The sequence below is a fragment of the Ammodytes marinus genome, assembly GCF_949987685.1.
Source record: "Ammodytes marinus genome assembly, contig: scaffold_211, whole genome shotgun sequence".
NCBI classification, from domain to species: Eukaryota; Metazoa; Chordata; class Actinopteri; order Uranoscopiformes; family Ammodytidae; genus Ammodytes; species Ammodytes marinus.
This window is the reverse complement of record NW_027648074.1, coordinates 20001-30000: the sequence shown is the minus strand read 5'-3', so window position 1 is coordinate 30000 and position 10000 is coordinate 20001. Positions and strand designations below refer to the sequence as shown.

Here is a 10000-nt window from a genome sequence, read left to right as displayed (position 1 = left end):
ATTTTTTGGGGGGTTGGTTGTCACATGTTATCTCAAGGCTGCAGCCAGAAAAGGAACCCAATAAGGAAATAAATTGTCAAGCTGTATCCTCACTGACACCCCAGAGAAGGAAAGAATAGAGCAGGAAAAGGCAGCTAGCATGCAAAAGAAAAAAGGGCAACAAAATCAAAACAACCCAGTGCATCCCAAACTAGACCAGCTGCCAAGGCTACAGTAAGTTATGTAGGCCTATTTGTCAACTTGACAATGCAATTAAACTTTCAAATTTAGTTCTGCTTTCTTGCCTTCTTTTCAAGATTATTCCCATTAAGATAACATTGTGACAAACAACCCCATAGTGTGTGACAACCGACCCCTTGATGGGGTTGATTGTCACAATGTGTAAGGGTGTCTTTGATGATTAATTTCTTCTTTATTACAATAAGATAGAAAAAGTGAGGGGTACACATTTCAAGCCAACACTTTAAGCTTCAATTTAATGTAGGAATGACTATCGAAAGATGTTTAGGTGATAAGCAATTCTCAGTAGAGTAAAAAGTGTGCCGACTTACCCCGTTCTCCCCTACTCACTCACACACTCACTCACTCACTCACTCTCACACACACACCACCCCCCCCCCCCACTCACTCACACACTCTCTCACACACTCTCACACACACACACACACACACACACACACACTCACACTCACACACACACACACACACACACACTCACCCACACACCACCCCCCCCCCCACACCCACACACACACTCACTCTTGCACGTAGCTGTCAGTCATGTTGAGGTATCGGCGGTTGATCCACTGGACAGTGAACCAGTCAGTGTATCCATGGTTACCGCAGCACTGGAACTGCAGCTGCAACGCGTCAACTGTCCGCTTCACACTGCAGCGCGCGGGCACGTCTGTGTCCTTATAATACCTGTAGACAAGAACACACCTTTACAGCTGTGTGTGTGTGGGGGGGATGTGTGTGTGTGTGTGTGTGTGTGTGTGTGTGTGTGTGTGTGTCTGTGTCCTTATAATACCTGTAGACAAGAACACACCTTTACAGCTGTGTGTGTATGTGTGTGTGTGTGTGTGTCCTTATAATATCTGTAGACAAGAACACATCAGTACAGCTGTGTGTGTGTGTGTGTGTGTGTGTGTGTGTGTGTCTGTGTCCTTATAATACCTGTAAACAAGAACACACCATTACAGCTGTGTGTGTGTGTGTGTGTGTGTGTGTGTGTGTGTGTGTGTGTCTGTGTCCTTATAATACCTGTAGACAAGAACACACCTTTACAGCTGTGTGTGTGTGTGTGTGTGTGTGTGTGTGTGTGTGTGTGTGTGTGTGTGTGTGTGTGTGTGTGTGTGTGTGTGTGTGTGTGTGTGTCTGTGTCCTTATAATACCTGTAGACAAGAACACACCATTACAGCTGTGTGTGTGTGTGTGTGTGTCCTTATAGTACCTGTAGACAAGAACACATCAGTACAGCTGGGTGTGTGTGTGTGTGTGTGTGTGTGTGTGTGTGTGTGTGTGTGTGTGTGTGTCTGTGTCCTTATAATACCTGTAAACAAGAACACACCATTACAGCTGTGTGTGTGTGTGCATGTGTGTGTGTGTGTGTGTGTGTGTGTGTGTGTGTGTGTGTGTGTGTGTCTGTGTCCTTATAGTACCTGTAGACAAGAACACATCAGTACAGCTGTGTGTGTGGGGGGGGGGGGGGGGGGGGGTGAGGGGGGTGTGTGTCTGTGTCTGTGTCCTTATAGTACCTGTAAACAAGAACACACCTTTACAGCTGTGTGTGTATGTGTGTGTGTGTGTGTGTGTGTGTGTGTGTGTGTGTGTGTGTGTGTGTGTGTGTGTGTGTGTGTGTGTGTGTGTGTGTGTGTGTGTGTGTGTGTGTGTGTGTGTGTGTGTGTGTGTGTGTGTGTGTGTTAAACACTTTGGAGGTTTACAGGCAGTCATTTTGAAAATGATGCCTTTCTAGCAGTTATATTTTCCTAGATTTGTCGCACGTTCTTAATGTATAGAGGAACCAGAATCAGTTGAAACATTCTTTTGACGCCATTATGAAAATGAAGCCTTTCTGGGAGGTATATTTTCCTAGATTGTTAGAATGTTCATAAGCATATTTGCAGGTACCAGAATCAAATGAAAAATCATTCGAATAATCTTTTTCTATTGAGATATATAGCCATTTTAAGCTTGGCCGGCCACCATTTTGGACGCCATCTTGAAAATGAAGCCTTTCCGGGAAGGTGTATTTTCCTAGATTTTTAGTATGTTTGTAAGCATGTCCAGAGGTACCGAAATCAGTTGAAAATTCCTTTGCAACATTTTTTCAATTTGAGATATAGCCATTTCAAGCTCCCCGCCGCCATTTCGGCCGCCATCTTGGAAATGAGGGCTTTCTGGGAGGTAGATTTTGGTAGACTTTTAGTATGTTATTCAGCACACCAAATACTACTGGAATCCATTGAAAAACCTCTTGTATCACTTTTTTTGGGGTTAAGCCCTTTTTTTCATAGATTGACTCACCTAGATGCAGTTTTCTACACTTAAAATCATGGTCAGATGTAGTAGGACATCCGGGTATCTTTTTTTCTACCAAACTAAATAGTAGATAGTATGGGGACTGGAAGGCAGGGGTGATGATATGAACCCTACCGCATGGTTTAGGCCTATCAGGAGAGAGTATAACATACCACATGGCATCCTTTAGGCCTATCAGGAGAGAGTATAACGTACCACATGGTTTAGGCCTATCAGGAGTCAGTATTACGTACCACATGGTTTAGGCCTATCAGGAGAGAGTATAACGTACCACATGGTTTAGGCCTATCAGGAGAGAGTATAACGTACCACATGGTTTAGGCCTATCAGGAGAGAGTATAACGTACCACATGGTTTAGGCCTATCAGGAGTCAGTATAACGTACCACATGGCATCCTTTAGGCCTATCAGGAGAGAGTATAACGTACCACATGGTTTAGGCCTATCAGGAGACAGTATTACGTACCACATGGTTTAGGCCTATCAGGAGTCAGTATAACCTACCACATGGCATCCTTTAGGCCTATCAGGAGACAGTATAACCTACCACATGGTTTAGGCCTATCAGGAGAGAGTATTACGTACCACATGGTTTAGGCCTATCAGGAGAGAGTATAACGTACCACATGGTTTAGGCCTATCAGGAGACAGTATTACGTACCACATCCTTTAGGCCTATCAGGAGACAGTATAACCTACCACATGGTTTAGGCCTATCAGGAGACAGTATAACCTACCACATGGTTTAGGCCTATCAGGAGACAGTATAACCTACCACATGGTTTAGGCCTATCAGGAGTCAGTATAACGTACCACATGGTTTAGGCCTATCAGGAGAGAGTATTACGTACCACATGGTTTAGGCCTATCAGGAGAGAGTATAACGTACCACATGGCATCCTTTAGGCCTATCAGGAGACAGTATTACGTACCACATGGTTTAGGCCTATCAGGAGACAGTATTACGTACCACATGGTTTAGGCCTATCAGGAGTCAGTATAACCTACCACATGGTTTAGGCCTATCAGGAGACAGTAAACCTACCACATGGTTTAGGCCTATCAGGAGACAGTATTACGTACCACATGGTTTAGGCCTATCAGGAGTCATTAGCCTCGTTAGAGATGTCGCCGTCTTGCTCAGACCTGCGCAATTATGACGCTCGGCTGGCTGAGCGCACAGCATTTTTGTTGTGCGCTCAGCAAGACGCGCGTCATAGTTGCGCAGGTCTGAGCAAGACGGCTCCAAATCGAACGAGGCTAGTATTACGTACCACATGGCATCCTTTAGGCCTATCAGGAGACAGTATTACGTACCACATGGCATCCTTTAGGCCTATCAGGAGGCAGTATTACGTACCACATGGCATCCTTTAGGCCTATCAGGAGACAGTATTACGTACCACATGGCATCCTTTAGGCCTATCAGGAGACAGTATTACGTACCACATGGTTTAGGCCTATCAGGAGTCAGTATAACGTACCACATGGCATCCTTTAGGCCTATCAGGAGACAGTATAACCTACCACATGGTTTAGGCCTATCAGGAGAGAGTATTACGTACCACATGGTTTAGGCCTATCAGGAGAGAGTATAACGTACCACATGGTTTAGGCCTATCAGGAGACAGTATTACGTACCACATCCTTTAGGCCTATCAGGAGACAGTATAACCTACCACATGGTTTAGGCCTATCAGGAGACAGTATAACCTACCACATGGTTTAGGCCTATCAGGAGACAGTATAACCTACCACATGGTTTAGGCCTATCAGGAGTCAGTATAACGTACCACATGGTTTAGGCCTATCAGGAGAGAGTATTACGTACCACATGGTTTAGGCCTATCAGGAGAGAGTATAACGTACCACATGGCATCCTTTAGGCCTATCAGGAGACAGTATTACGTACCACATGGTTTAGGCCTATCAGGAGACAGTATTACGTACCACATGGTTTAGGCCTATCAGGAGTCAGTATAACCTACCACATGGTTTAGGCCTATCAGGAGACAGTAAACCTACCACATGGTTTAGGCCTATCAGGAGACAGTATTACGTACCACATGGTTTAGGCCTATCAGGAGTCATTAGCCTCGTTAGAGATGTCGCCGTCTTGCTCAGACCTGCGCAATTATGACGCTCGGCTGGCTGAGCGCACAGCATTTTTGTTGTGCGCTCAGCAAGACGCGCGTCATAGTTGCGCAGGTCTGAGCAAGACGGCTCCAAATCGAACGAGGCTAGTATTACGTACCACATGGCATCCTTTAGGCCTATCAGGAGACAGTATTACGTACCACATGGCATCCTTTAGGCCTATCAGGAGACAGTATTACGTACCACATGGCATCCTTTAGGCCTATCAGGAGACAGTATTACGTACCACATGGTTTAGGCCTATCAGGAGTCAGTATAACGTACCACATGGCGTCCTTTAGGCCTATCAGGAGACAGTATTACGTACCACATGGTTTAGACCTATCAGGAGACAGTATTACGTACCACATGGTTTAGACCTATCAGGAGACAGTATTACGTACCACATGGTTTAGACCTATCAGGAGTCAGTATAACGTACCACATGGTTTAGCCCTATCAGGAGAGAGTATAACGTACCACATGGTTTAGCCCTATCAGGAGAGAGTATAACGTACCACATGGTTTAGGCCTATCAGGAGTCAGTATAACGTACCACATGGCGTCCTTTAGGCCTATCAGGAGACAGTATTACGTACCACATGGTTTAGGCCTATCAGGAGAGAGTAAACGTACCACATGGCGTCCTTTAGGCCTATCAGGAGACAGTAAACGTACCACATGGCGTCCTTTAGGCCTATCAGGAGACAGTATTACGTACCACATGGTTTAGGCCTATCAGGAGACAGTATAACGTACCACATGGTTTAGGCCTATCAGGAGACAGTATTACGTACCACATGGCGTCCTTTAGGCCTATCAGGAGACAGTATAACCTACCACATGGTTTAGGCCTATCAGGTGACAGTATTACGTACCACATGGTTTAGGCCTATCAGGAGAGAGTATTACGTACCACATGGCGTCCTTTAGGCCTATCAGCAGGCTCGCCTCCAGCTGGCTGTGCAGACCGAGGCACAGCAGCGCCCCCATCAGGACACAGGCGGTAAAACAGAACGAACACACGACATACGGCATCAGGACCAGCTTCCAGCGCAGAAACCTGGAACCAGACAGGGGAAATAAAACAAATATATAGGGGAGAACGGGGGAATCTGAGGCATCGGGTAATGTGAGCCACCCCCTATATCTAGGCAACGGAAAACATTTGTGGTCATGTGAGATATATGTTTTCAAGCCCCTCTCATTTCCCCATGGCCCTGAAAGAGAGGACCTCATGGTGCTGTGGTAAGCATGTTTTTTTCACCAAAATTGGTATTTTGCATGAAAAAGTAAATTTTCTTGCTGTCAACTTAATCAACTGTTGTGCCAAAGCAAATGTATTCACGTAGAAAAACTCCTATCATACGTGTTGATGAACTACCAACATATAAAAACCATGTGATGCTGATAACTGAAGATTAGCCTGAAATGCTAAGAGAGGTAGTTTTTTCTCAAATTATGGTGGTGGGGGAAAGTGAGCCACTGTCTCACTTTCCCCCACCATGAGGCACAAGTTAAGTTTAGTCTTAAACATATTTTAATGTAATATTACATGACATATGTTTTATTTTAATGTCATATACATTGTAGAAAAGCCATCATGCCAAGGAAATACACCAGGAAGACGACCTGGGGCAACCACACGGAAAGAGCACCTTCTCATCTTTCCCTGTAACCTTCAGGGCTGGAATGTAGAGTAGGCCTAGTTGTAGAGTATGACAGGCTGATGTTATAATCCAGTTGGGTCTTCTCCTGTGTTCTGAGTCCCAGGCTGTTCTCGCTGGTTCTGATTTTCCTATGCTTTGACCCCCAGACACTAGCTGGCTCTAAGGGTCCTGTGTTCTGACCCCCAGACTGTGTTCCAATCTAACTGGTTCTATCTTTCATTTGAATCTTATTAAAACCTTTTGAATTATAATATGTTGTATTTGATTTTGTTCAGAGTTACTTTCAAGTGTTTAGAAAATTTGCTTTGCTTAATTGACCAAACCCCATCATTCTTTTACTAGTCCGACATTAGTTCTGGAATGTGTGGCTAGCTTTCAGGATTCTTACTGTTACAATATGTGTTGTTATGGTAGTTTCAGAGTGGAAAAAGTAAGTGGATCAGTTTACCCCACAGCTGGGGTAAAGTGAGCCACATGACAACTTTTTTTAAAACAATCATATTTTCACTGCCCTTTGTCTTTCTAGGAAACATCCTGAATTAATGGGAAATGTGTAAATTTGAGTGATAAATCATTTTAGCTCGCTTAGAGGGGAGCAAATGTAAAAAGTGGCTCAGATTACCCCGTTCTCCCCTATATATTAATGTAAATAAGACAAAAAAATGTAATTAGTTAGATTCATTAAAGTTATGTCTGTGCAGTCCAGGCAGATCTGATCATTCGTTTTACTTATTTAAAAAAAAGCTTCTTTATACTTAAACTTTGGATAAAATAAAATAAAATAAAATAAAATAAAATAAAATAAAATAAAATAAAATAAAATAAAATAAAATAAAATAAAATAAAATAAAATAAAATAAAACAAAGTAAAATAAAATAAAATAAAATAAAATAAAATAAAATAAAATAAAATAAAATAAAATAAAATAAAATAAAATAAAACAAAGTAAAATAAAATAAAATAAAATAAAATAAAATAAAATAAAATAAAATAAAATAAAACAAAGTAAAATAAAATAAAATAAAATAAAATAAAATAAAATAAAATAAAATAAAATAAAATAAAACAAAGTAAAATAAAATAAAATAAAATAAAATAAAATAAAATAAAACAAAGTAAAATAAAATAAAATAAAATAAAATAAAATAAAATAAAATAAAATAAAATAAAACAAAATAAAATAAAATAAAATAAAATAAAATAAAATAAAATAAAATAAAATAAAATAAAATAAAATAAAATAAAATAAAATAAAATAAAATAAATAAAACAAAACAAAACAAAGTAAAGTAAAGTAAAGTAAAATTAAATTAAATTAAATTAAATTAAATTAAATTAAATTAAATTAAATTAAATTAAATTAAATTAAATTAAATTAAATTAAATTAAATTAAATTAAATTAAATTAAATTAAATTAAATTAATACAATGTAAATTAAATAAATGTTAAAAAAAAATTAAATAAGAAATTCAAATTGACCTGTTGGTGTCAGTGCAGTCGAGGCAGATCTTGGCTCCCAGGTAGTTGATGCAGCAGGCGCTGATCCCCGTGGCCATGAGCGTGTGTGGCAGCAGCATCACCACGGTAACCTCTGACATCACTTCCTGCCAGCGGAGAAGCTCAACCTTGAGATAGACGAGGAAGAAAAACCTCATTCATTCTAAAGTGTGATATGTTTGTTTGAGTGTATTTTTAATATGCTTAAATAAAGGGACACTGTGTAACATTTTAAGTAATTTATTAGCTAAAATCAATATCCTCATTCATAAATATAACCTCATCATCATCATCATCATCATCATCATCTTCAACCACTTATCCGAAATCGGGTCGCGGTTAATATAACCTCATTGGTGTAAAATCACCTCTGCCAATAATCTGAATTATCCTCCTGAGCGGAGAATTACAAATATTAATATTACATTTTGTACATTGAGCAGGCAGGTCTTATGGAGGCATCCATGTTGGTTGGAATGTCATCAGGTGCATTGTTTAGAATTTAGAATTGTTCTTGTCCTTGAAGGCCACTGTAGCTTCTGTTATTATTCTAAAGGGGTGGGGTTACCCAGGGAGCGTTGCATTCTAGAACTTTCTAGAACTTTCTTGATGATGTCATATTACACTATTGCCCCTTTAAGTATACCCTGCGTTCCAAATCACATACTCTTTCTCTTTACTACACTACATACTAAAGTACAGAAGAGTTTTAGGGCCACAGACAGGAGAGAAAAAAAAATCAGATAAGGAAAGATTATTTTTTTCATTATGTCGAGAAATGTCAAGAATAAAGACAAATACTCCAAAATGCTATTGGAGTTAGTGGGGCATTTATGTATTTCCCGCATACTACGATTGTCATGCATGTATTGGGACATCCTAAATCTTTTTCTGGCATACTAAATAGTAGGGAAGTATGGGGATTGGAATGCAGGGTTAGTTTCAGGGTTAGGGTTAGGGTTACCCTGCGTTCCGAATCGCATACTTTCTACTATATAGTATGTAAAAAAAGATTTTGGATTTCCCGATTCTTGTGGCCAGATTTAGGATGGTTAGAAGTACCCGGATGTCCTACTTCATCCGGCCAAGATTGTTAGTGTTGAAAAGTGCATCCATCAAGGCGCAATGTTATGATGAAATAAGAGAGTAAAAGTATGTCCCAATAGTATGCCTACTGCATCCTAACTAGATTATTTTTATCATCGGATGTAGTATGTAGAATAGAAAAAAGAAAGAGGAGGAGATTCAGAACGCAGGGCAAGTGTGAGGTAAGACAGGCACCTTCAGGAAGACGCCCAGCGAAAACAAGATGGCCCCCGTCACCACGGAGACCCAGTTGAGCAGCCAGAGCACCTCGGCCAGTCTCTCTCTCTCTGCCTTAGTGAAGCTCACTCGCCCCACCGCCATCTTTACATGGGTCACCTACTGCTAAACGCCCACCGCCATCTTTACATGGGTCACCTACTGCTAAACACCCACCGCCATCTTTACATGGGTCACCTACTGCTACACGTCCACCGCCATGCTTAGGATGCTGTGTGTGTGCGTGTGCGTGTGTGTGTGTGTGAGTGTGTGAGTGTGTGTGTGTTTGTGTGTGTGTGAGTGTGAGTGTGAGTGTGAGTGTGAGTGAGTGAGTGAGTGAGTGTGTGTGTGTGTGTGTGTGTGTGTGTGTGTGTGTGTGTGTGTGTGTGTGTGTGTGTGTGTGTGTGAGTGTGAGTGTGAGTGTGAGTGTGAGTGTGAGTGTGAGTGTGAGTGTGAGTGTGAGTGTGAGTGTGAGTGTGAGTGTGAGTGTGAGTGTGTGTGTGTGTGTGAGTGCTAAACACACCCTGCCATGCTTACATGTGTCACTTATTGGGTTTTAAATTATTCAACGTGTGTTTCTCTCGTTCCATTCTGGTGATGTGATGTAGACGTGTTCCTTAAAGACCTACTTCACCGGTGGGAATATGAAGGTGTATTGAACTCTGAGATCCTATGAAGTATAAATGTGAAAACATTTTAGAAATCGGTTCATCCTAGCCTGAGAAAAGGCAGAAAGAGTGTTTTATGGTCTCACTGTCTAACCCTACAATTTAGGGTTAGGATTAACAGGACAGCTGGGCCAAGGGAAGACTGAGGGAAGACTGAGGGAAGAAAAACCTCATTCATTATATT

At 41.1% G+C, this 10000-nt stretch overlaps 1 protein-coding gene across 1 annotated transcript in view; it reads right to left on the bottom strand.

Annotated features, from left to right (window-relative positions):
- LOC307271096 (photoreceptor outer segment membrane glycoprotein 2-like) overlaps positions 1-9253 on the bottom strand; it is a gene marked incomplete at both ends in the record, with an annotated part of 14198 nt that extends 4945 nt beyond the window's left edge. Inside the window, 4 exons of the mRNA XM_080054971.1 lie at positions 760-924; positions 5594-5740; positions 7829-7974; positions 9128-9253. Of these exons, the coding sequence (XP_079911097.1) occupies positions 760-924; positions 5594-5740; positions 7829-7974; positions 9128-9253 (584 nt within the window). The remainder of the gene's footprint in view (positions 1-759; positions 925-5593; positions 5741-7828; positions 7975-9127) is intronic.
- Positions 9254-10000: the final 747 nt, after the last annotated feature.